Source organism: Danio rerio, chromosome 1, assembly GCF_052040795.2.
Source record: "Danio rerio strain M-AB ecotype USA chromosome 1, GRCz13ab, whole genome shotgun sequence".
Lineage (NCBI taxonomy): Eukaryota > Metazoa > Chordata > Actinopteri > Cypriniformes > Danionidae > Danio > Danio rerio.
The window spans coordinates 11,115,841-11,143,839 of NC_141021.1; the positions used below are offsets into that span (position 1 = coordinate 11,115,841).

Genomic DNA, 27,999 nt, shown 5'->3' on the forward strand with positions numbered 1-27,999 from the left:
ATTAATAAAGGATGTTACGCATATAAAAACCATTCACTTGCACCAATGTTTTAGGACTGTGATTGACTAATAAGAGACTCAGTATTTGTCATTGTGAGGGGTACTTCAAGAGCACCGTATGTGTGCTCCAACCAAATCCCCATAAGCCATTAAACAGACAATGTTTACATCTTTCCACATGACTGACAAAGCACATCTACACCTCACACAATCCATAGAACACACACGCACATGTAAACACTGAAACCACTCAACGTCAGCTACTGTTTCAGCATATAGAACAAGCTGACCTTGAAATCGCTGCAGAACCAGAGAGCATGTAGAATTTACAACCAATAACCCTGACTGACCTAATACAACTTAATAGACTTCCACAGGTGCAGACTCAAGCACAGGAAATATCGGTTTAGATCAGAGCGCCCTCTAGTGGCTTTGTATACCACATCATCAGCAAAAACAACTGCTTTAGGGGATTTAAACTTGGTGTTAAAGGGATAGTTCACTCAAAAATTCATTCATTTCATTATTTATTATTTACTCTTACTATTTTTTTGTTCTGATGGACACAAAACTAGATGTTGGAAACCCGTAACCACTGACTTCCACAGTATTTTTATAGTTTTTCCAACTATAGAAGTCATTGGTTATTTGTTTTCATTTTTGGGTGAACGATCCCTTTAAAATGTAGATGAGGGAAACACATTCTTGTTTACACCTGTTGTTTTTGACAATGTCTTTTTTTTGTTCACGGTCAACCATTTTCCAGCTGGATTTGAGAAGAAAGCCTATGTGTGGTGTATGTATAGGCCTTTTCAGATCTTATATTGTGGGATAAGCTTGCAAAACCTGCATAGTTTTACATACAAATATGATAGCAAAAGCAGAAGCTTTTGTTTCTGCTTCATTTTAAATCCCGTTTACATGTTTACTAGCATCCATTTGTACCTTTACATTTGAGAAGTCAGCCATCCATCATATTTCTAGTCCTGTCATGATAAGGAATTTTTTGTCATGCGATACTGTATATTGTCACAGAAATTGTTGCGATTAGCAATATTATTGTCATTTTGAGATCATTTTATGCCACTGATTATTGACTGATTATATGACAGCATAATATTGCAACTAGCCATAAACACTTTAAAATACTTATTATTCTTAAGGTTATTTAGACTCTAGAATTTCATGTTAAAAAGTTAAATGTCCTATTATATATATATATATATATATATATATATATATATATATATATACATACATACATACATCCATACATCCATACATACACACACACTATATAAATAACCTATTAGATAAATGTCCTATTATAAAGTTTGACGACGGTGAAGTAAACAGTAAATGTCATTGTAAAATGGCTTAAACGTTATTTGTGAATTTGTAAATATTTTGAGGTCATCTCCAAGTATTGCACGATGGGTCAGTTATATATTGATTAATGTGACAGGCCTACATATGTCCATAAAAATATGTAAGTAAAGAAAAAAACTTGCCTAATATTAAGTCCTGTAGCCTGGCCAATGTTTTCCCAAGCCTGCAGCTCGCGTTCCATTTTCTAGAAGATAAAATATTCAAATAGAACTGATTTGAGTATATGTGTGTATATGTGTGTGTGTGTGTGTGTGTGTGTGTGTGTGTGTGTGTGTGTGTGTGTGTGTGTGTGTGTGTGTGTGTGTGTGTAAAGAAAACGTAAATGTTACAATTTAAAAAAGAAACATTGCACTGAGACTCCTCTAATACTAAATAAAATGTATTCTCTTATACATTTTTCTATTTGATTTTGGGTAGAAATGTCCAAAAGAAACAATACACAGTCAAGGATAGGAATTCAAAGCAACTTAAAAAGATAGCACATCACAAAAATCACTAGCTATTTCTTTTGCAATGTGAAATGGGAGTTTTATTCATTCAATAGATGTTTTTTTACACAGAAAAAAAAAACTCAAAATTTACTGAGTAGAATTGCTTTAAACAGGGTTTCTGCAGGTATCACCGAGTTAAATTTAAGACCTTTTAAGACCATTATGAATGAAAGTTTAGAATCATTAAAGGTTAAATGCTAGGGAATTTCAAATGCCCCAGATGGAACAGATTTTTATTTGACCTATTAAAAAAATTACAATTTAATACATTTAATAATACAATAATACATTAATAATAAACAATTATAATATTTTAGATTTTATTTCTTAGCTAAATATTGTGTAAAAACAAGCAAGCTCTACTTGTATCCATAAACTTTTTTTATAACATAAACTTTCTTTAAAATAAAAAATGATCAGATGTTTTAAAAGTTTTAAAAACTATAATAAACCAAATCTGTGCACAACAATCGGTCCAGGTAGGTGTTCTGAACAGTAAATACATAGAGAACTTTTAAACAAATGTTATTGTAAGGAAAATACTTAAACCATTTTAATAATATAAATAATAATTAAAATTTTAAAAAAATAATTCCTTACATTTATAAAGCACTTGTCTGGACACTCAAAGTCCTTTACACATTCTTGGGGGGAATCTCTTCATCCACCACCATCTATTTATTATGATAAATAGAGTTAAAAATAGAGTTAAAAATTACCTTTTAAATAAAATTAGGATTGTTGGAGATTGTATGGGTTTTGACCAGATTGGGTAGAAATACACGAATAAAGGAAAATTAAGAACTGATTTAAGGCCTACAACACAATATTTCAGTAAATTTAAGACTTTTTAGGGCCTAAAATTTTGATTTTGAGATTTAAGACGTTAAGGATTCAAGACCCTGCAGAAAGCCTGTTTAAAGGGATAGTTCATGCTAGGGTTGTCATGATACCGGAATTCGGTACAAATCGATATTGATATTTTAAAAACATCCATTTCCCACTAGCATTTGAGTGGTGTTAAGCATGTTCTTAAGACTGATTTATACTGGACGCGTCCGCTAGTTCATTTGAGTGAGCTTTGCAAAAAAGATTTTGTCTGAAACAGGTTTGCCTGGCAGACATCTTTATGATCCATCTATGCATGACCGTAGGGATAACCAGATGGCCAATAATTCTTGGCCAGAAATTACAACAGCAGTAGGAAAGGTAGAAAGTTTTTGTTAAAAAGTTTATAAAAACTTGAGTGATGAGTTGGCAAAAGTGGAGACCTACGTGGTTTAATTAACAATTTAATAGTTACAAAACTAAAATAAAGTAACAAATTATTTCTTTGATAACTGGAAGAATATTTGAACCTATAAGTTTACAATATACTGATTTCTTTTCTTTATTCTTGATAATGATCAGGAATGTCGGACCATTATTACCTTTTTAGCATGTAATAGTACACAAACTAGCAAGACACTAATGTGTGAACTGTGGAGTGGGCAGAATTTTTTTTTTTTTTTAAGTGTACTTTTTTTGCTTTTATTTTGCCATAATAAACAATATATTTGAAGAGCAACCCATGTTTGTTGTCAATATTTTTATAACTATAATAGGTAGCACAGTCTAAGATATGAACAAAAGAAGTGATGTATCAAAGTTTAATTTCAAAAATCTTGAATGGTTATAAAAAAATTTATGATCATTAAAAAAAAAAATAAAAATAATAAAAAAATAATTAGTTTAAATATCCTGAGTGATATTAATGATATGACGTAGTTCCAGAAACTTTTTACTTCTGTTTATCTGTCGGATTTTACAATTCGGTTTTTTGACCATGCCCTGTGGTCTTAAAAAATCTCTCAATGGCAAACGCATCAAGTACAAAAGCCTTGTCCGTTTTGTGCACGCGCAGTAAGTGGAGGCCTGCGATGCGGCGCCAGGCGAAAGTATAAATCAGCCTTTTTGATTTGCCACTGTATTCACGTGCTCAATAGGAATGAATGTGGTTGGCTGTGAAGGTCATCAGTTCACCAAACGCACAGCTGTTTACGGAGTGTAAGCACAGATACAGGGACACTGGAGTGTTTCAAAGCCGCAATTCATCAGCGGATCGTTCATATGTCAGCTTATATATAAACCAAAATGTTTAGAAATGCTCCAGCATCCCAGTACCTGTGGTTACACTCAGTAAACAGCAATGAGTTCTGTGAACTGATGACCTTCACAGCCAATCAGTCATAAAAATTTTGCGTTTAAAATTTCTGTACAAATTGGTACCAAATTCCAGTATCGTGACAAACCTAGTTCACGCAAAAACAGAAATGACCTCATCATTTAGTTTTTAATCACTTAGTTTTTCTTTAGAACACAAAAGAAGATATTTTGAGATATTCTAAAACCCATTAACTAATAATGACTATAGACCTCGATAGACACTAACAACCAGCATTTTTTTCGAAATACTTTCTTTTGTGTTCAACTCAAATAAGCTTTGAACAAGTAAAGGTTGATTAAATAACAACAGAACATTCATCTAAGGTTGAACTACCTATTTAATTGCACATTTTGCAACCGTTTACCTCTTTCTCCAACTCCACTTTGATTTTCTCCTCCATCACTTTCTCCAGCCTCTCCAGCTTCCTCCTCAAGCCCTCGGTCTCTTCCTTCAGCAAACTGTTGTTCTCTTTTGTCTCCCTTTTGAAAGACAGTTGAAGACGTGCTAAATATACATTAGGCATGCATCAGGGAAAAAGTCTGACAGTGAATGCGGATACCTTAAGAAAGAGTTTTCCTCACGCAGACGTTTAATTTCCCGCTCCATTTCAGGCAGTCTGGCCACTTCAGATTTCATGTTCTTCACAATCACGGAGTCCTGTTCCTGAAGAGCCAAACGCCTCTCCAACTCCTGCAGATGGACAGCACAAATAAGACCAAGCTGAGCACAAATACAAGCCAATTTCATGATGCTAATACAAGCTTTATTTTAGTCTAGACTTGACACTCGAGCACCAGTACTTCAGACATCCCTTAGTGCTCCAAAATCCACCGAAATTGAGAAAAAGACTGAAACAAAAATACCTTCATCTTGAGTTCGCTCTCTGTGCTGGTTGAATGAGAGGACTGCAGATTTTGGTACTTCTGACTGATGTCCTGAAACTTCCTGTTAACAACAAAGACAAAAAATGCTTACTGTTACGAATATATCGCGCAATATATTGTTTCACCATCGATATTGCAATATGCACTTCTACAATAGTCCCATTGCAGGAAGTGCAATGTTTGGTTTATATGTTGGGATTATAGTTTACCAGGAGCCACAGTTCAGAACACAGAAGATTTCTGGAGTCACTGAAGAGTTTCACCATAATGGAGTGAACACATGTGCCCCATGGATTAATACATTTTTTTACTTGTAGATTAATCCTAAATTTGAAACGATGGCAGAGAGATCACCTCACATCAATCAAATCACATTTATGAAAGCATGTAGGTTTTGACATAAGTTGTAGTGGTTTTTTCAGGATGAGGTGGGTTTCTTAGGTTATTAAAGAGGTTTTCTTTTACAATTTAGCCTGCATTAATGCATTCAGTGTAAGCTGCACGATTAATCACTAAAAGATCGGGATCTCAACACCCACGCAACAAATTTTTAATGATGGTGATTTGTATACTTTTATTAATCCAAAGAGATTTAGTCTTCAGTGTTTTGAGTTAGTTATGAAGTTACAAAAAGTCAAATAACACAGAAGTACTGGGATAATGGTTTAAAGTTAAGATATAACTAGGGCCAGATGGAATCTGCGGACATTTTTTTGCCATTTCTTTAAAAAAAATCTGCAGATTTATGCGGAATGATTTCGAGGGTCTCATAATTAAAACCTTAACATATGAGCTAAAAAGTAATACCTTTTTAACTTGTATTTAATGTTTATAATGCAAATCCAATTAGATCCACTTTATTTGGTAAACAAATCAAGTCTTCTATATAATAAATCTACTAAAAGACAGAAAATATGACTTAACAAGCTGTATTCAAAATAACTATATGAACAGTTTCATATTAGTCAATAATAATACTGAAATAAATTTAAATTATGCTGAAATTGTATTCATATCGCAGCAAAACAAAACATGGAAATGACTAATTTTCCAACATCCTGCAGCAGTATATTTTAATTTATATTTAAGAGAGAAAATGAAGTAAACCATGTGGTGTTTTTTTGAGTTCATACTTGCGCTGCACATCCAGTTGTTCCTGCAAGGCCTGGATCTCCAGGTTCTGGGTGGAGAATTTAGACTCCTGAATCTGGATCTGCTGACCGAGCCTTCTCGTCTCATCTTTCAACTCACTGATAATCTAAAACAAAAACAGAATAATAGATACATTAATAAATAATAATCAATCAAACCACTTCAATCTACACTGTATACTCAGGAGAAATAAATAAGGTTTTAAACGAAATCAGATTTTATTTGCAAAAGATTTTAATTACCACACACATTTTATCGTGCGTTTTATTTTCATGCATTGTTCAAAAGTTTGGGGTTGATACATTTCTTTAATGAATAGTTTAACTCAACAAGGATGACTTAAACTGACTATAGGTGACACTGAAAAAGTATTAATGCTGATATTCAAATTCGATTACACATGAACAACATCCCCAGAAAAGCCTTGCGGCTGGAAGGCCATCCACTGCATAAAACATATGCTGTATTAGTTGGCGGTTCATTCCGCTGTGACGACCCCAAATTAATAAAGGAACTAAGCCAAAAAGAAAAATAATGCATGAATGAACAACATTTGATAATGCATTAAATGCTATGGTATGCTAAAAAACACGCTAGTTTTAAAGATGCAGTAGTCTTTGGAAACATTTTTTGTTTTTTCAGTTGTACAGATTAAAAGTCTCTTTACATTGCAAAAGTATTGATTAAAGTAAATGATCTAAATGTATTTATATGTATTTTTCTATTCTGGGTAAGGCATAAGACTACAAAAGAGGCCGATAATTCCCTCAATTCAGAAAAGTAGCACAAACTGTCTGTCAGCAAATGTAGACTTGTACATCTGCGATCCAGTTCACGCAGAGGAAGGAACCACCGGCCAAGAACTAAGCAGAGTTGCTTTAGGACAAAGCATGTGAGAGAGTGAGAGGAACGATCCTTGCATTCATGAAACATTGTCCATTGCGACAAATATTGTACATTATTTGCTTCCTACACAACTGAAAGCATGCTATATATAATACTGTTTTTGTTTGGAATTGTAAAGTTCTTAATCCAAAAACCAAAACAAAAAGACACATGAAAACGCACACACCTGCTCTGCCTCGGTAAGTTTGCTGTCCTTTTCATTTGCTTTCTTGTGGAGTTCCTCGAGGTTGCGCTTTAAAGCTTTGTTGTTTTCCATTTGTTCATTAAGGGCTTGATTTGCTTTCTCTTCTCTTTCTTCCAGACGTCTGATCTTCATCTGCAAGTCCCTGTTACGGTCAATTTCCCTCTGTAAATGTAATCGGACAGGCACATACACGCACAAACACAGGTCAAATTAGATTTTTCACAGAAGAGACTCGCCAATCCAGCCTTAAATGCACCAAATCGCATCCTAATGGGTTTTTGTCTACCGTGCCTTTTTACAACCTGCTTTTGGACTGCATTTTTCATATTAAAGGACATGTAGAGATGCATCGAATGACCAGCCAGAAATAGATTGTTTTAAACTGAAATCTAGTGAGAAAATATCTGGAAAAACCTTTATCTAAAGCTAGAGTTAATATCTATACTTGATGTACTATACACAAGCTGCATTTAATATTGGCCTAAATCAACTTTAAGTTCCAGGCTCTTTTTTTCTTTCTCCTTTTTTTTCCTTTTTTCTTTTTAATTGTATTTTTTAAGGTTCCCTGTTTGGGCTTCTACTAACTTTCCTTCATTGTCATAGACCTCTTTCAGCGCTATTTTGAATATCTATCTGGCTACTATTAATCTTTTAATTATTTATTTTAACCTTCAATACATGTGTAGTTTATTGCTCTTTTTGGCGTTTTTTCATTCATTCATTATTTTTGGCTAAGTTAGTCCCTTTATTAATAGCCACAGCGGACTGAACCGCCAACTTATCAAGCATATGTTTTACGCAGCGGATGCCCTTCCAGCTGCAACCCATCACTGGGAAACACCCATACACCCTTACATTCACACACATACACTACGGCCAATTTAGTTTATTCAATTCACCTGTAGCGCTTGTCTTTGGACTGTGGTGGAAACCGGAGCACAAGGAGGAAATCGACCTTCTTACTGTGAAGCGATCGTGCTACTAATTGCGCCACCGTGACACCCTTTGGTGATTGTTTATATATATTATATGGTTTTGTATATCTCTGTCATTTATTATTTTATTTATCTTTTTTATTTTCACTATATATGTTGTTGTTGGCATTATTATTTTTAATATTATTATTTAACAACCTCCTGTATTCCTGTATTTTGTTTATTACATGTATTTTGTATGCTTACTGTTATATGCTAATTGTCTACGTAATTAGTGCGTTAGAATGATCTCAAAATAAAAGAGTATAAATTTGATGAAGAAAATATATATATATTTAATATATATAGCCTAATTACAAGGTTACACCGATTTTCTCTGTATAATGCATGTAAAATACCAGTGCAGATGCCGTTTACAGTACTAATTACGGACACATCCTTATTTCTGCTGTGCAATAAACGCCACCTACAGGTAGAAAGTGAATTTGCATTTTTATCTAACCTGTCTGATGTTTTTTGTTTTTTATGTCTTTTTATAGATAAATTCTTTGTACAGCATAATTTCACAAAGCTAAAGATCTGTTTTTATTTTTTACATATTGAAATTCAAACTGAAAATGAAACCTTGAAATATTGAAAATACAAAATATTGAACATACAATCTAATTTAAAATCACAACCTTTCCAAGCTAATAAGTGTAGCATCTTTGCTTGAAACAGAATCCTAGTGCAACGGTTGCCTCTAATTTTAAATCACTACAAAATAAATTAAAACGTTACCTGTGATAAACACTTTGTTCATGTACTTATTTTAAATTTCTTGTTTCTAGATTTAAATAAAAACAAAAATTCATTTCAGGTTCTGTCAATTTGCTATTTTACAAAATGGCAATCAGAATAGGCCACAAAAAAACTAAGATAGCTTTAGAGAACAACAATGTCAAACAAACAAAACAGGTCACTCAGAGCATTAGGATTAAGTAAATTAGAAATTAAAAGAGTTCAGACAAAGCAGGGTGAATCTGCCTTCAGCTACTGCACCCACCGCTGCTGGAATCAGCTTCCAGCTTTCTGAATGAGCACATTTTAATAATTTTTATTCTTAGTTGCTGTTTTTAAAAATTTTTATTCTTTGTTGTTTTTATTTTTTTCTATACCTCTTTCTTTTATTCTTGTTTATGTAAAGCACTTTGAATTACCATTGTGTATAAAATGTGCTATATAGGCTGCCTTGCCTAGAACAAAAACCTGCAACAGAACACACATGTGGTTCTCATCTATCAGTCACCTGTAAGTCTCTGGAGCTGCTGTGCGCCTCTTTCTCCAGCTCTATGCGGGCTCGTTTGTGACTCAGCTCCATCTGTTGTTTCTCTTGAGTGAGCTGAATCAGGCTGGTGTGGGAACGAACGCGCTCGGCAGCCTCCTCCAACTACCACACATAAAAACACAATTCCCATAATAAAATAAGAGATTTCCATGAAAGTAAGGACCAAGATGGTGAAAGCAGCCCAAGACTCACCTCCACTCTTTTAGTATAGAGCTTCTGAAGGTCACTTCTTCCATAGGCTGGCTCAGTTTCCAGCAAGGAACGTTCTGGGCATGATATTAAACTCTTGAAAGATTTAAGCGTTGAGAAGATTGTGGTGTCATCCTCTATATCGTCCATACTGATAAAACCTCCTATTAAATATAAATACATATAAAGACATATAAAGGCATTAATAAGCACCCTCAGTGATCTAAAGAAAATAGTAATCCAAACAGATAGAGAACAACAACATTTTGGGCAGTTTATACATTCTGTGGACCTTGCTATAATTAACATTTGTCAAGTTGATTATTTGAGATGTAGAATGAAGTATAATTTTGACACATTTAACATGCTTTCTATGTGCATAAAGTCTCTTTTGCAAACATAACTTGATGCAAAAAACCAAAGCAATAAGCCAAAATATTAAATCAGCACATCTGGAAATGTATGATGAAGAATTTTTCATATAAGAACAGCATAAAAGAACATTATTAATTAATGTAATATAAAAATAAGATATATTATCACAGGGGACTGATGGCTTAACCCTTTACCGCATGGTATTGCCATATGGCAACAGGATATTCATGTTTATTTCCCTGCCACTGTTTCTTTAAAACCAATGTTCTATTATTTTTTTGGAAAGAGAAGACCTTAGCTTGGCCATTGATGTGCTTTGGTTAAGTCACATGACATGCAGTGTTTTTCTGTGGTGCGATTTCTGACAGACTGGCGTTTATTGTGAGTAGCTGCTGAATGCAAACGTAAACGTCAATAAAAACAAAGGATCAAGTCATGTTAAATTCACAAAATGTCTAAAACATCACCTCCAGTAAGTTATGATGACATATTCACAACTCAAAAAAAGTTATCAAATTAGTTTTTTGTAAATCGATCAAATGCATGTTTTGCCAACACCGTCCAATAGTGGAACGTGCATATTGCAATGGGTTAGCTAGCTTGCAAGGTCAGCAGTGACGTTTTAAGTTGTAACAATAACACATGAATGCTACTAATATAATGTTGATTAGTCATGTGTTAATGGCATTTGCATTATGGGTAAAATCAAAGTTTAATGGTAATACTTTTGATTAGATATAAATACAGGGAACGGTGTATTAGCAAGCACCACCATGTTCTATGGTAAGTGAAAGTAGTAAAAGACAGAACTGGCTCTTCCTGCAGATGAAAGTGAGGATGAGATGGGTTCTAGTGACCTTGAGAATGATACAGACTGGACATTTGATAAGAGCAGTGATGGAGACAGTTCAGGTAAGTTAGCTCAGAGGCAGATAAGACAGGCGTTAATATAGAATATAGTATAATATATAAATATTGTTAGCTAGTAGCTACATTATTTTGATGCATCTGGATAAATTAGTTATTTATTTGTCATAATATTTACTAGAGAAAATATTTATATTTACTGTATGTTGTATACATGAAAATACACTTATATTTGTTTTCAATAATACTGAGTAAACAAAAAATGGTATAAATGAAAGCTGTTGGAATGGAAAGTATGTATAAGGTGTCATTTATAAGTTTTGTGTTAAACCTTATAATACTGCTACACCTATTAAATCATTTCAAACAACAAAATTATTAATTATAAGGAAAAAAAATAATTAGAGGTTTCTAAGTTATATAGCGACATATCATAAAAGTACCTTAAAAATGTCCAAAAAAAATGTTTTACAGCACTTCAAGGAAAAAAAACATTCTACGAAAAGAAAAAGTCTAATATTTTCTTATAAGTTAGATCTGTCAAAATGCGTGCAGTAGAGGGTTAAAAGATGACACTTGTTCACTTGACACACACATACACAATGACTGAGGCATTATTTTTCTAAACTACATCCATTAAAAAATACCATATCATAGTATTTTGCTACATACACTAGTACGAAATGTCTAAGTTGCCAAATTAATATATTCTGACAATTAATCGACATGATTCGAACATTCTTTAAAAAATACTATGATATATTCAATTTCCTTTTGCACAAAAACAAATACTATGAATACAAACATAATTTCTTAATAGAAATATTAAATAATACCAGATTAAAACTTATTTAAAACACTTATTTCTAAGTATAAAATACTAATATAACGCTAAAAGCGCGAATAGATCAGTGCGCTTAGTTAGCAAGCATTCGGCTAACTTTACCTCTCTAATGTTCCACAATAAACCGGTTTTACTCTCAGAATTACACATAAGACGAATGTAAACCATGTAACACACTTGTATCCTTCCAAAATAACAGATGATATTGAACCCCGTGCCTCACACTTACACTCGTTTCTCTCTTGTCGCTGAAGCCTCCAGTAGTTTGAACTTGCTGCAGTTTTGTTTTCGTTGGTTGAGAAGCCGCTACTTCTCATGTGTGGAGGAGAGCAGCGCGGGTTCACGCAACGACACAACAGCGCCATCTCAGTGGATGGGCGGACTGGATTTCTTTACGCTAGATGGCAAGCCAAACTAGCCATGACTACTCGTCTTAGCATTTTAAAAAAATAATTAAATTTTAGAACTGTTCAGTTCCTGCTGTTAATAAAGACAGGTATCTAAATCAATTATTGCTACAATTTGAGAGTTCTCCTAAGGGACAGCTAACTCAAAATTGGGTTAATTTACTCACCCTTTGTGTAAGATATATGCTTTTTCCTCCCAGTTGACAATTAAAGATTTTTAGCTGAATTGGAGATTCATATAATGGGAGTCACATGTTACCGTTATTCAGCATTGAAAGTAATATATGCGTTCATGAACGAATTGTTCTTTTTAACCAGATCTTAAGTGAACCGGTCCAACCAGTTCACCAAATTGAACTGAATTGTTTGAAATGGTTCGTGTCTCCAGTTAGCACTTATTCACAAATTACATTTTTAACATACCTGATGATACTCTGACTCGAAATAAAACAATTACCTAAGTTATTCAGTGACTAGAACAGTCCACTGAGATTAGATTTGAGAACTGGTGAACTAATACTGTGCATACGTGATTTAGCAAACATGAACCAAACACAAACAACACATGACAGCCTGTTGGAACTGAACCAAACTTGGACAAATAAGTTGGACAACAAAGAAAGTGAAATGTATATTTATTTCATTATATAAAATCGTAGTGGAATTTTATTAGCAAGCGAATTATGCTTCATTTGGGTTGCAAAATGTAATTGTAAGAAAATTTTCAGATCATAGTGATGTTTTAACAGACTGAGGTTGTGATTGCTGACTATATATTTTGATATGTTGAATGGGATTGTCATTCCGTCATCGTGGCGTATAGAGTATAGGCTGATTTATTCTTTTGCGTCAAGCGATTGATGTGACCCACGGCACATGCCTTGTGCATAACTGTGCATTTATACTTCTGCATGCTGCTTGTGTTGCTCTACAATACACCTCCGAAAAGTTGAGTTTCTTCGCGGGTGTTTTTAATGCTACTGTAAAGGAAATGGCAGACGTGCAACATCTTTAATCAAAAGGTAAACACAAATAAAAGTTTCCATCTGCAGCGCCTCCATGGGATTCAACACTTACAAACACTCGCTTCAACAGGCTCACTGCTCTCCTGCAGCTCGCTCCAGCTGAGAAAACTGCTTAAACCAGTCTAATCCGGTTGGCTGGTTTTAGCTGGTTGACCTGCCTGGTTTTAGAAGGGTTTTGGCCATTTCCAGGCCGTTTTCCAGCCATTTCAGCCTGGTCTTAGCTGGTCAGGCTGGAAAATGACTGGCTTAAACCAACTAAAACCAACTTAACCAGCCTGGTTTAAGTTGGACATCGCTGGTTTTGGCTGGGCTTCCAGCCTTTTTAGGCTTGTCAAGCTGGATTTAGCTTCTCATCTCCCAGCCTGACCAGCTAAGACCAGGCTGGAAACAGCTGGAAACCAGTCTGGAAATGGCCCTCTAAAACCAGGCTGGTCAACCAGCTAAAACCAGCTAACCAGCTAAGGCTGGTTTAAGCTGTTTTTTTTTTTCAGCAGAGGTGGCTCCGCATACGCTTCACCGCTACCAAGTCGACCAATCGCTTGCACCATGTGTTGTCACGATTTGTAGTTACTTTTTTGAGAGGTGCAAGTTTACAGCGAGAGGTATGCAACTTATAGGGCTATAGTCAACCTTAAATTGATCTGTGATTCATAACTGCTGCTGAAGAGCTGTCCAAAAGATCCGATTCGCGGAAAAGATCCGAACTTCCCCGCACTATTGAAAGCTAAGTTGGCTTGCCATATGCAGCACTTACATATAAATTTGAATTGGTCGCATTGTCATTCACTACAATAACAACGTGGCCCATACATAGGGAAAACAGGTTATCCTTCTTATTTATGAAGTTGTTTGTCTGCTGTTGGCAGATGTTGTACACGTGGAGGTCGCTCACTCTGACGTACAGCTCTGGCGCTTCAATACACTTCCGACAACACGGAAGATGTGACGTTGCACTGCTGAATGAATGAACTGACTGCCACTGAGTCTTCATAAAACTTCATACAGAGGAGATATTGATTTCTAAAGTTTCCAAATATCACAATGTCTGGTTCTACCGTGGATTCGACAACGCTGTGTCTGTTTGACGTGGACGGGACTTTAACAGCAGCTCGTCAAGTGAGTGAATTAATGCGGAAGGCATTAGCTAGCTATGTTAACTAACTGTTAATCTCATATCTCCTAAGATATGGCTGCAATCGATGATAATGATTGATTTACAATCGCTTATCTATGGACTGACAGTTACCTTTAAAACGAAAGTGACGCGGAGTGACTGAAATAATGTGAAATGATCCACTTTATTAACATTATCTGGTTTTCTGTGTAGTAAAGTGAAAGACGAAATTACTTTTCAATACAACTTTGCATTTTACTCCGTGCAATAATGTGTTTCTTATAATTTTTTGTTTCTTCTGAGCAAAATACATGTTTACCATCATTCACAGAAGATGCTGAATTATGAAATGTCATTCAAAACACCATAAATATTTGTTGAATAAAACAAACCAAAATTGTACCTCCAAAATTAATTGACATTTTAAATCTTTATACTTTGCCATCATTCAAAACACTACTTGTACCTGTGTCGTTTATTAATATTAACTAAAATTTAATAAAGCAAATCCAGCGTTATGGATGTGACATTTGCAAATCTCAAAACATATATTCACAAAGAAATTGTACATTAAAACTTTAGTTTATTTTTTCAGAACAACTGACCACAGAAAGCAGAAAAATATTAAATTAAAAATATAAAATTGAGGGAGCAGAAAAATATCAATCTGTAAAGATTTTTTTATATTTTAAATGAGAAGAATAAACATGTGTTATGGATGTGATCAAAAAAGTCTGTGAGTTGACAGTATACAACATAATTTGTAGAAATTCTTATGTTATAATTATAGAAGTTCTTTATAGAACTTAAATGATTGATTTTATTTTTTGTAATTTTTTTGCATTTATGAAGAAAAAGTGTTATGGATGTGACAGATATGAAATTGTCACTTGTGCGACTTTGGTAAATTAAATATAATTCTGTAGTTTGAAAACATTAACAGAAACATTTTTGAGTGTTTCTAAAGTACTGCAAAATACTTGCTTACACAAAAAACTTAAGGTTTCCAGATTTTAGTGGAAACTTTTTTTCATGGCACGGTTGACATTTGCATGGAATTGCTCAATATGATCACTCATCTTTATATATTTTAATATGAGCAGTTAAAAATTACATTTTTGCATGTGTTTTGCTATATGGTAATGGATGACTTAATTGCATTTAATATGCTTTCAGTGGATATAAAAATCACTTGCCAATATAATTTGATGCTGACACCAAAACCAGATACCTAATTTTTTACTCATTACCATCACGTGACTTTTGATTGCTGTAATCAGATGGAAATCAGACTGTAAATGTATGTTTATGAAGTCAAAAATGAATGTGTGAGTGTAGTTTTGTGGCTGTAAAACTATTTTATTATCTGATCTTCTTTCTTGGCACATGCTAAATGACATACTACTGTTTATGGCTATTACAAATACCTCCTATGTTTAGCCTGCTTGTGGTATGAAGATGTTATATATAAACAGAAGTATAAAGATAGTCATGAACTGACCTTTTAAACATCGCCTGGTACTGTAAATAACGATTGAAAACTTGACTCATGTAGACATGTATATATATGACATGTATGTTTGGTATAAAAAAAGATGATACAATTTTTATTCTTTCATTCTCCTTGGGCTTAGTCCCTTTATTTATCAGGGGTTGCCACAGAGGAATGAACCACCAACTTATCCAGCATATGTTTTACACAGCGGTTGCCTTGATGCAAATTTCATTTTGGAAAATATTCCAGGTCTAGACTTCTTAAAAATGAAAAGTACCTCAATTTTTGGATTTATTTTTAGGAATGAATGTATTTATTATTTTATTTAAATGTAAAATAAGTCATCTTGAGGCACTCTTGAACATTAAAAAACAAGTCTGTAAGTTTTGCAAGCTTTCAGAAATGATAATTATCTATTTCAAAGGGAAAGAGGATGATTAGATGTCACACCTTTTACTCCATTATATATATATATATATATATATATATATATATATATATATATATATATATATATATATATATATATATATATATATATATATATATATATATATATATATATATATATATACATATACATATATATATATATACATATATATATATATACATATATACATATATATATACATACATATATATATATATATATATATATATATATATATATATATATATACATATATATATATATATATATATATATACATATATACATATATATATATATATATATATATATATATATATATATATACATACATACATATATATATATATATATATATATATATATATATATATATACATATATATATATATATATATATATATATATATATATATATACATATATATATATACATATATATATATACATACATATATATATATATATATATATATATATATATACATATATATATATATACATATATATATATATATATATATATATATATATATATATAATCTAACTTACAAATAGATGAACATACTGTACAGGTTGCTATTATTACTACTAATCAGGGATATGCAAATAGAGATGTACATAATATACAGGTGGTTATTAAACCACCAGATACATTTATTATTGTTATTTAATTTCTTTATGAGTGCATACCTTCAATCGTGGCTCCAGAAAAACAGTTTTTAGGGCCTAGTAAAAAACATTTACCTCTCTTTGAGATATTATATGTTACAACTATATTCATATCACTTAACTGAAGATGTGGTGGGTTTTTTTTAAATTAATAATCACATAATAAAATGTAGTTAGTTACCTCGTGTGTGTTTTTTGTCTTCAGAAAGCCACCGCAGACATGCATGAGTTTCTGTCTAAACTGAAACAGCGTGTGAAAGTCGGAGTGGTTGGAGGATCAGATCTGGACAAAATCAAAGAGCAGCTTGGAGATGATGGTGTGTATAATGAATACAAAATAAAGGAAGCACAAACCGCTCAGTATATTTACAGTCTCTGTGTTGATGTCTTTCCAGTGATTGACAGAGTGGATTACGTGTTTGCTGAGAACGGTTTGGTTGCGTACAGGTTTGGAAAGCTTCACTCTGTGCAGGTAATTGTAATTCCTTCTGTATTGTTTATTAAATTCAACAACTGTTTCTCATACTGTCCCGCAAATAATTACTGATTTCAGAATATTCAGGCCTACCTGGGAGAAGACATTTTGCAGGAATTCATCAATTTCTGCCTCAATTACCTTTCAAAGATTAAACTGCCTAAAAAAAGGTAAGGTTGACAGTTTGTCCTTTGCATATTTTTATTGCATCATATAGATTAGTACATACTCACCGGCTACTTTATTACATACACCTTACACCTTACTAGTACCTTGTTAACCTTGAGAACTGCCTTAATCCTTTGTGGCCTAGATTCAACAAGATACTGGAAATATTCCTTAGAGATTTTGGTGCAAATTGACATGATAGCATCACACAGTTGCTGCACATTTTTCGGCTGCTCATGCATGATGCGAATCTTCAACCACATGTCAAAGGTGCTTCTTTAGATTGAGATCTGATGACTGTGGAGGCCATTTGAGTCCAGTGAATTCATTGTCATGTTCAAGAAACCAAATTCTGACCCTAACATCCAAAATTTCCAATCTTCTATTGTCCAGTTTTGGTGAGCTTGTGCAAATTGTAGCCTCAGTTTCCTGTTCTTAGCTGACAGGAGGGGCACCCGGTGTGGTCTTCTGCTGCTGTTGCCCATCTGGCTCAAGGTTGGACGTGCTGTGTGTTCAGAGATGCTCTTCTGCAGACCTCGGTTTTAACGAGTGGTTATTTTGAGTTACTGTTGCCTTTCTATTAGCTGGAACCAGTCTGGCCATTCTTCTCTGACATCAACAAGGCATTTGTTCCCACATAACTGCCGCACTCTGGATATTTTCTCTTTCGAATCATTCTCTGTAAACCCAAGAAATGGTTTTGCTTGAAAATCTCAGTAGATCAGCAGTTTCTGAAATACTTAGACCAACTCGTGTGACACTAACAACCATGCCACGTTCAAAGTCACTTAAATCACCTTTCTTCCCCATTCTGATGCTCAGTTTGAACAGCAGCAGATCGTCTTGACCATGTCTTCATGCCTAAATGCATTGAGTTGCTGCCATTTGATTTGACATTTGCGTTAACAAGCAGTTGGACAGGTGTACCTAATAAAGTGGCAAATGAGTGTATTTGATAAGGTTGAGATTATAAAACATACACAATTACAATTTTCTAAAGGATGTTTTACAATAACATTTTGTGCATATACATTATATTAGTCAGTACCAAAGCCAAAACTGGAACTAATCTAACAAAAAAAAAAACTGAACATCAGAGTCCAAAAATGTGCACACCCAAATTAGTGTTGAGGAAAAATATTAAATAAAAGTTTAATAAACAAGATAAATCAAGAGAAGCATAAAAAATATTAAAGTTTTAGTTAAAAAATCTTTTTTTTTTTTTTTTTGCAATAACTCAAATGTTTCTATTCCTGACTAAACTCTTATTTTGATGGATTTAACTGCTTAATAAAACTGTTTTGTTTAAAAAGATCACATTTTCTATTTTCAAAAGGGGGTGTACTCATTTATGCTGAGCACTGTATATTACTTTTATTCAATATATCAAATGTATTACAATTAAAAATAAGCTGACTTTTTTTTTTTTTTTTAAATATACATCTATGAGGCAGCATGGTGGACCCCGCTGGGCCAGTTGGCATTTCTGTGTGGAGTTTGCATGGGTTTCCTCAGGGTGCAACTAAATTGGCCGTTGTGGATTAGTGCGCGAGTGTATGGGTGTTTCCCAGTACTGGTTGCAGCTGGAAATGCTTAAACGTATGCCAGAATAGTTGACGGTTCATTCCACTGTGGCGACTGCTGATAATTAAGGAAAATAAATTGATGAAATATAAATCTATATTCAATAGTTTTTGGATAAATTTGATGAAAGGTTCCAATTCAGAATGTGATTTTAATTTGCTGTACATTTATTTTATATACATAAACATTTGTAATAAATAGATAAACCACAATATTTATGTTATTATTACGTTTCAGAGGCACATTTATTGAATTTCGGAATGGAATGCTGAATGTCTCTCCGATCGGTCGAAGCTGCAGCCAACAGGAAAGAATCGAATTCTTTGAACTTGATAAGGTTGTTTGTTTTACACATGTATCAACACACAATGCCCTAATCTTCTTAAAGGATGCCATCTAAAGTTTAATTAAATGTATGTTTTTATGCAGAAGGAGAAGATTAGAGAAACATTTGTCTCCGTTTTAAAAGAAGAGTTTGCTGGGAAGGGACTAGCTTTCTCCATTGGTAAGAAACGAGTGTTAATGAATCTTTTAATGTGCCGTCAAATTATTTTTCTAAATAATACGAAGTTTGCACTGAATATATTTGACATAATACTGTCATTCTTACACTAAATTACAGACTGTGTTTTCTGTAAATCATGCTATAAATATATGAAAGTCATTATTTTACATGCATTTAATCTACATGAAAAAATGTAGCACTGCTACTTTCTTCCTTGAAATGATGCTTGTCTTTGACTCATGTATGTATTTTTCCCTGCAGGTGGACAGATCAGTTTTGATGTGTTTCCAGAAGGCTGGGATAAGCGCTACTGTTTGGGAATTGTGGAGAAAGACTCCTATCAGCACATCCATTTCTTTGGAGACAAAACAATGCCTGTGAGTCCAAGATGCAGTTTCGACTAATTCAAGTATTCATACACGTACTTCATTTACATACTGCACTATTCCAGACTAGCCTAATGTCAATATTTATCTTTAGCAAAAATTTTATTCTTGAGGTAAACAATTTAATTCACTAAAACCTCTTTTTATTTTGGTTATGTTTATTCAAAATCGAGTCATTTGCTTCCGTCCTGAAGTGACACTCCTCCTCTGATGAGTGAAATATGTTTAGCCACGCCCTTCCAACTACTACTATGCTGCGAAAGATGAGAGGAGGAGCATAAAACCCCGCCCCTACTCAATATTCAGTTTCAGATATAAATACGTCATCATACTAAAGCAAAAATCTGGATCAACTTCTAGTTCACGTAGACTCTAAGCAGTTTAATCATGTTATTTTTTCCAAACAGGGAGGAAATGACTACGAAATCTTTGTAGACCCCAGAACAATCGGCCATGAGGTCAAATCTCCTGAAGACACACAGAGGATCTGCAGGGAGCTCTTTTTCAGCTGAGAAAAGACCCTGAACACAACCTCTGCTATCTAGAATGAAGTATACAGAAGACTACACTGTCTATGAATCGTGAAACTATGAATGAAAGTCTCACTATTGACTTTATTGTCTTGTATATGCACATGCTTGTACCTCATGACAGGTGCTTATGATAAATCTGGGTTACTGTGTACAGTATGCATTTATTTTTATAGGTAATGTTATGCATTACATACAGCTTTAAGGATCATTGTGGGTGCTAGGGTCATTATGTCTGAACTCCTGTGCCTTAAATCACATCAGTACTGGACATTCTAAAATCTTCTATTGATATTAAACACATTATAATCCAAATAAAAGGGAAGATCTTTTTTTAGTTAAGGCACTAATTACATTGATATTAAGGGTGCTTTCACACCTACATTTTTGTTTTGGAACGTGTCTCGATTGCCCAGTTAGCGCGGTTTGTTGGCATATGTGAACAGGGCAATCGCGCTCTGTTCCGTGCCAAAGTAATCGCTCCGAGATCGCTTGAATGAGGTGGTCACGGCTCGATTGCAGTGAGAAAGCGATCCGATCCGAGCGCGGTTATATCACAGTGTTTTATGGATATGTAATAGGCTTACGGCTATATGAAGAGAGAATTATGAGTAGGGCGGGAAGTTTCGCGAGTCTCCGGATGCCCACAAACGAGTGATGATCTCCCAGTAATCTCGCGTCTCCCTCCCGGTCCTCAAATAGGCATCGTCGCGCACCCTTCTCACCCCTCCCCATCGCATCTCTCCCCAGACACGTTGCATGCACCTTGTCAATCACCACCAAACCACCACCTTTCCTGACAGCTGAGCGGGACTCTGCTAAATAAACCCTGACACTCTGACCAATGTGAGGAGAGTTTACTCGCACGTGACTTGTTTTAGCTCTTTTGGTCCGATTAGAAACTTTGCAGTGTAAAAGTGAACCGCTCCAAGAGCAAAGAGCAACAATGTAACATTTGTAATCTCTGTTTCGGAACAACTGAATCGATTCACAGGTGTGAAAGCACCCTAAGATGCACTTTGGTTTGTCACAGGGAGACGTTCTCTTTTATTCCTGGTGTTTAATTCTATCCCTATTGTCCAGGTTTTATGAATGAAAACTTTTAAAAACTCTTTTTCTGATATTCCGATGTAGTATTAGCTTATGCTTTTGACACGTGTTAGGATCACAACTGCGATTTCTGTTCTTGCAAGTGGTGTGAACATTGTGCTGTTTTGTACTTTTTTTTTGTATATTTAAACCAGGGGTCACCAAACTTGTTCCTGTAGGGCCGGTGCCCAACAGATTATAGCTCCAACTCTAATCAAACACTCCTGAACAAGCTAATTAAGGTCTTACTAGGTATACTTAAAACATCCACACAGGTGTGTTGAGGCTAGTTGGAGCTAAACCCTGCAGGGACACCGGCCCTCCAGGACCGAGATTGGTGACTCCTGATTCAAACCAATCATATCTGACAACCATGCTTCATTAACCAAAGTGAAAACCTGACAAGTGTTTACACTACTTAATGAAGCCAGTTTAAATTTGTTTTTTTACATTTACACCTGTGTTAGTATTGCCCACTTGTGTTCAGATTGACAAAAATAATCAGATTGAGTAAAATAGCTGTAAACAAGACCTAAAATAGCATGATTTTCTAAAAAATTGTACTTTTTCTTTTTACATTTAAACCAATCATACCTGGCAACCTTGCTTCGATATCCAACTGGTAACCAGTAGGTGCAAAGTAAAAACCTAATAAGTGTTTACACTGCTAAATGAATCCATGTGTGAATCCATTTTTTTTACATTTACAACTGCTTTTAGTATTGCCCACTTGTGTTCAGATTGACAAAAATGAATCTGCTGTAAAATAGGTGTAAACAAGACCTAAAATATGATGATTTTCTAAAAAAAAAAGTTTTACATTTAAACCAATCATATCTGGCAACCTTGCTTCAGCAATCCAACTGGTAACCAGTAGTGCAAAGTCAAAGCCTAATATGTGTTTACACTGCTAAATGAATCCTGTTTGAGTTTTTTTTTTACATTTACACCTGCATTTAGTATTGCCCACTTGTGTTCAGATTGACAAAAAATTAGCTGGTTTAAGCAAGACCTAAAATAGGATGATTTTCTAAAACAATTTTTACATTTTTTTTACATTTAAACAAATCATATCTGGCAACCAGGCTTTAACAACCCAGCTGGTAACCAGTAGGTGCAAAGTAAAAGCCTAATAAGTGTTTACACTGCTAAAGTAATACAGTTTGAATCCATTTTTTACATTTACAACTGCTTTTAGTATTGCCCACTTGTGTTCAGATTGACAAAAATAAATCAGGAGTAAAGTAGGTGTAAACAAGACCTAAAATAGGATGATTTTCTAAAAAAAAAAATAAAAAAATGTTTAACATTTAAACCAATCATATCTGGCAAGCAATGATTTAGCAACTTAACTGATAACCAGTAGGTGCAAACCAAAACCTAATAATTTTACACACTACTAAATGAATCCAGTTTGAATCCATTTTTACATTTACACCTGCATTTAGAATTGCCCACATTTTTTATTGATAAAAATGAATCTGGTGTAGACAAGACCTAAAATAGGATGATTTTCTAAAAATTATTTTGTTTTTGTCTCAGGAGCAAATGTGATTTTTGGTTATACTCATTTTACAACCAAATCCAATGGTGAAGGTGCAACAATTCAGGTTTTTTTAATAAGAAACATCAGGTCAAAGGGTTTATATGAGGATTAACGGATATATTCTTCTGGGATTTATCCATTTTTGCTTTAAACTGAACTAGTAGTTAAATTGATGGTTGGCAGTTTAAATCCACCTGCTGAAGTGGAATAAGCTGTATAATAAAATTATATTCTGATTGGTATTAGGCATTTTACTGTTGTAGAATATGATTCACATGTTTTAATGTATTTTAAAATTCTAAGAAAAGCTACTGAAAAGTTTTTGTTTTTTTATTAGCAAGACATTTAAAAAAACCATCTCAATGTTTTTAATAACTACATGCATGCAATCATTAGTTTAAAGAACAAAAGAATTTACTAAACAGTGTGTTTCAATAATGTACCAATTCTCTTTGGAAAAGAAAGAAAGAATGTCTTCACTTCAGGGAATTGTGAGTATAAAAAGTGTTTAAACTGCTTCTTAAACGGTATATTGAATGACCACAAATGTTGCATTTTTCCAAAAATATATTTGATGGTTTGTACAATATTACGGTTTATAATGTATGACTGAATTTAGCTGGAAAAACACTCTTTAAGCTTCTCATTTTACTTCATCTGTACAAGCACTTTTAAAGTCCATATCAAAGCTAAAAATATTTTACAATATCCATAAGAGTTCAAAAGTTTGGGATTTTTGTAAAGTTTTGAAAAGAAGCCTATTCTGCCGACCAAAGCTTCATTTATTTGATTTGAACTGTCAAATAATTGAATAATATTACATTACATCATTTATATTTATAGAATGTAGTTTAAAACAGTGTTTCCCAACACTGTTCCTGGAGGCACACCAACAGTACAGATCCTTTATCTGACCCATTCATTTCATTTCATTCTCTTCTAATGTTCTGATGAGTTGATTCAAGTGTGTTTGTATAGGAACAGAGTGAAAATGTGTATTGTTGGTGTGCCCTTAGGAACAGGGTTGGGAAACAATGATTTAATATGTGTTGAGTCAAAGCTGAATTTCCAGCGTCAATGCGTTCAGCCTTCAGAAATGATTCTAACATGATGATACGCTGTTCTATTATGACCGATTCTTATTGGTTCTCAATCATTAATATTTTTAATAATCAATGTTGAAAACATTTTGTGGAAACTAACAAATTAAACTTTTTAGTTCAAAATAACAGCATTTATTTGAAAATGTGAACTCTATATTACATATTACAGCTATATTGCTATATTACAGTTTCCACAAAAACAGGAAACAGCTCAACAGCAACAGATAATGGCAATAATAATGAAAATAATAATTATAATAATTGTTTCTTGAGCATCAAATTATAAATTAGGATGATTTCTGAGGGCATTTCTGAAGTGACACTGAATACTTTCCGGATGCACTAAGTCTTTATAGCGCGTCACCTTTTCCAAGAGGGGTCTGGCTGCAGACCTGGTTCAGTGCAATCTGAGCTGCATCCAATGCTTTTTAAAGGGCTCACCTAACCCTAACCCTCACACTGACATCACTTGCTCCATTTGAGTGCATCGTGTCTGACATTGCATTGCTGAGTGATGCCATCTCAGCTTGCATCATAAAGGCTGCATCCAGATGCTGTTGTCTTTTCCACATTACAGCCTTATTTCAAAATGCATTAAATTGATTTATTTCCTCAAAATTCTACACACAATACCCCAAAATGTCAAGTCTTTTTGAATATGATGCCACAAGCTTGGCACACTTGTTTTTGGGAATTTTTGCTGGAAGATGAACCGTCACTTCAGTCTGAGGTCAGGAGCACTCTGAAGCAGGTTTTCATTCAGGATGTCTCTGTACATTGCTGCATTCATCTTTCCCTCTATCCTGACTAGTCTTCCAGTTCCTGCTGCTGAAAAACATCATCAATCCACAGCAAGATACTGCCACCACCATGCTTCACTGTAGGGATGGTACTAGCCTGGTGATGAGTATTCTCCAATTGTATCGCCTGACATTTACTTTAAAGGGCCATGAAACCCCCTCGTTTCAGCAGGGTGTTTTCACACCTCTTCTTTGGAAAAAGTCAGAAAAGTGGGGGTGTCCAGCTCTGTTTAGGGGGGAGTGTCGGAGAAACTAAAGTGGGAGGGTGTGGGAGTGTCTATTTGGGCACGCGCGAGTTTCAGTCAAAATACACAGGAGAAAGGGATGGTGTTTAACCTACATGGACATCTGTAGTCGAATTATTTGCCAAATTATTAAATGTCGGACTTTAACTGCAGTTCGGCTCTTTCATTCAGGGAATTCATTCATGCCCCTCGCGACAAATTAGATATTTGTTTCGAGGAACTGCTCTAAGCGTGTATTTTTCATGCAATGTTTGATACCGCACGGCGAATGACAGAAAAAAAACCTCCGCATTTGCCGGAAACTTAGATGCACACGGCAGGTAGCGTCCGAAAGCCGCGTGTGTTATTCCGGTCACAAAATGCGGTGCTAACATGTTTGCACTCAATGCAATAGTTAACTTATTTGATACGAACAAACTGAATATACAAAGAGCACTGGTCGCTCACTTACCAAATCTGTAGAGACAGGACAATCACCAGCAACTAGAGCCGCGTCTTTATGAAGAGAAGACTACATCTGGAATCCGGATTTCAGCGTTTGCAGATGAGAACAGCTCTCAGGTAAACAATAATCCCCCTTAGACACGTAAATTATTGTTGTCGAGCGTCGCGTACACTGTAATCCACACGTGATCCAGATAAGCTCTCACAGAGAGAAAATGAAAACGAAACTTAATGGCAGCAAACTATAAAAGCAACACTTCACGCTTGTTTTGCCAACACAACGTGGCGTCTCTGTGGTGTAAAGACGGTGACACTAATGAATATTAATGAAGTTGCACAATAGAGCGCGCTGATTGGTTTGAACCAAGCCTTGCTCATGCATTAATGCATCACACTGTAAGACGTAATAAGGCACACTCTGGCACAGACGTCCAGTCTGCACGCTGGTATACACGCTATTATGTCATGACCGTGACGCAGCTTCAAAAATTCGTTTCAAACAGGAAGTACGAATTTGCTTGAAATAACGCAAAAACAACCAATTTACACTTTTTAGTGAAATATAGGTGTCCTAATAGTGTTTTTAGCAGTGTGGGACACATATACGACTGTCAACAGCTCAAAAAATGTGTTTTGGTGTTTCGTGACCCTTTAAAGAGTTCAATTTTAGTCTCATCAGAGCAGAGAATCTTGTTTCTTATGGTTTGAGAGTCCTTCAGATGCCTTTTGGCAAATTCCAGGCAAGCAGTGGCTTCCGTCTGGCCACTCTACCATACATGCCTGATTGGTGGATTGCTGCACAGATGGTTGTCCTTCTGTAAGTTTCTTCTCTCTCCACAGAAGAATGCTGGAGCTCAGACAGAGTGACCATCGAGTTATTGATCACCTCTCTGACTAAAGCCCTTCTGCCCTGATCACTCAGCTTATATGGCCGACCAGCTCTAGGAAGAGTCCTGATGCTTCCAAACATCTTCCACATACAGATGATGGAGGCCACTGTGCTCAGTGGAACTTTCCGAGCAGCAGAAATTTTTCTGTAGCCTTCCCCAGCCTTATGCCTTGAGGCAATTCTGTGTTGGAGATCTACAGACAATTCCTTTGTCTTCATGCTTGGTTTGTGCTTTGACATGCATCGACCCTGGGACCTTATGTAGACAGGTGTATGCCTTATCAAATCATGTCCAATCAACTGAATTTACCACAAGTGAATTCCAAATTATCTGCTGAAACATCTCAAAAATGATCAGTGGAAACTGAATGTAGCTGAGCTCAATTTAGAGCTTCTCGGCAAAGGCTGTGAATACTGATGTACATGTGATTTTTCAGCTTTTTAATTTTTAATATATTTGCAAAAAAAAAATTTTAAATGTTTTTTTTTATTTTTTGTAAAATGTTGAGGAAATAAAATGAATTTAATCCATTTTGGAATAAGACTGTAACATAAAAAATAAATATGGAAAAAGTAAAGCGCCATGAATACTTTCCGGATGCACTGTAAGCAGCAGTGCTCAAAATTCAGCTTTAAGTGATATAAATAAATGACATTTAAACCTCAATTCTATAAAAAAACATTTATTTTAAATTGTAATATTATTTCACAATTTTTAACTCTCTTAAATCAAACAAACGCAGCCTTGACCAGCAGATTATCTTCCCAAACATTTGTACATCCCCGCATATAATATGACTAAACCAAACATTATAACAACATCAATTCAAACCTCATGAACAGAAGTCCAGTAGTCGGGACGTCCCGCTCAGCGTATGGGCCGGTAGGGGAAGGCGATGGAGGCGGGGTGGAAGGCGTGTGGAGAGAGGGCCGGGTGTGTGGCGTGGGCCGTCAGCGGGCGGTGAGGGGCGAGTGCAGGGTGTGTGGGGTGGGCTGTCAGGACAGTGTGAGGGCTGTGAGGGGAGGACAAGGTGGACTGGTGTGGGCTGTGGGGGGACAGAGGAGACGGGCGACCTGGGTGGATGTGAGGGTACATGTTGGGCTGGAAGGGGGAGCTGTGAGGAGGAGGTTGAACCACTGGCCCGGACATTACAAGCTGTAAGAGACTGCAACACAAAAACACAGAGTTACTACACTGATATGATGTAAGGTTGCTGGTGAAGTAGTATAGATATTGAACAAAATAAAAATATGAATTATTGTTCAAATGTTTTGGAATTTGTTCTTTAATACTTTTATACAGCAACAAAGCATTACTCTAATCTAAAGTGACAAAAGAC

The 27,999-nt window shown here is 34.9% G+C and overlaps 3 protein-coding genes across 12 annotated transcripts in view; 1 reads left to right on the forward strand and 2 right to left on the reverse strand.

The window, feature by feature from the left end:
* Window positions 1–26,073, reverse strand: part of mad1l1 (mitotic arrest deficient 1 like 1) — a 131,886-nt gene extending 105,813 nt beyond the window's left edge. The window contains exons 1-9 of one of the 5 annotated variants that reach the window (XR_015475593.1): window positions 11,979–12,039; window positions 9,667–9,827; window positions 9,436–9,576; window positions 7,195–7,374; window positions 6,104–6,228; window positions 4,950–5,031; window positions 4,646–4,776; window positions 4,451–4,565; window positions 1,512–1,573 (exon numbers count right to left, since the gene is read on the reverse strand). Coding sequence is in view for 4 of the 5 variants with exons in the window: in XM_087235329.1 (XP_087091455.1) it covers window positions 1,512–1,573; window positions 4,451–4,565; window positions 4,646–4,776; window positions 4,950–5,031; window positions 6,104–6,228; window positions 7,195–7,374; window positions 9,436–9,576; window positions 9,667–9,813 (983 nt within the window). In the remaining variant the exon portion in view is untranslated. Of the gene's footprint in view, window positions 1–1,511; window positions 1,574–4,450; window positions 4,566–4,645; window positions 4,777–4,949; window positions 5,032–6,103; window positions 6,229–7,194; window positions 7,495–9,336; window positions 9,577–9,666; window positions 9,828–11,972; window positions 12,071–25,777 lie in introns of those variants that run through there. The other 4 variants (XM_087235329.1, NM_200912.2, XM_087235330.1 and 1 more) reach the window with 4 other exon arrangements.
* Window positions 13,930–22,304, forward strand: pmm2 (phosphomannomutase 2). 3 transcript variants are annotated; one of them, XR_015475546.1, is made up of 9 exons: window positions 14,120–14,297; window positions 17,101–17,212; window positions 17,291–17,367; window positions 17,449–17,540; window positions 19,360–19,459; window positions 19,552–19,627; window positions 19,889–20,004; window positions 20,421–21,044; window positions 21,104–22,304. XR_015475546.1 is itself a non-coding variant. In NM_200084.1 (8 exon segments), coding segments are annotated over 8 exon segments (753 nt in total). In that variant the 5' UTR covers window positions 13,930–14,222; the 3' UTR covers window positions 20,526–20,625.
* Window positions 26,074–27,326: 1,253 nt separating the features above from the next.
* Window positions 27,327–27,999, reverse strand: part of ints15 (integrator complex subunit 15) — a 30,883-nt gene continuing 30,210 nt past the window's right edge. For 3 of the 4 annotated variants that reach the window (XM_087235313.1, XM_087235314.1, XM_087235312.1), the window contains one exon: window positions 27,327–27,825. In XM_087235313.1, coding sequence (XP_087091439.1) covers window positions 27,528–27,825 — 298 coding nt within the window. In that variant the 3' untranslated portion in view covers window positions 27,327–27,527. 4 annotated transcript variants of the gene reach the window in all.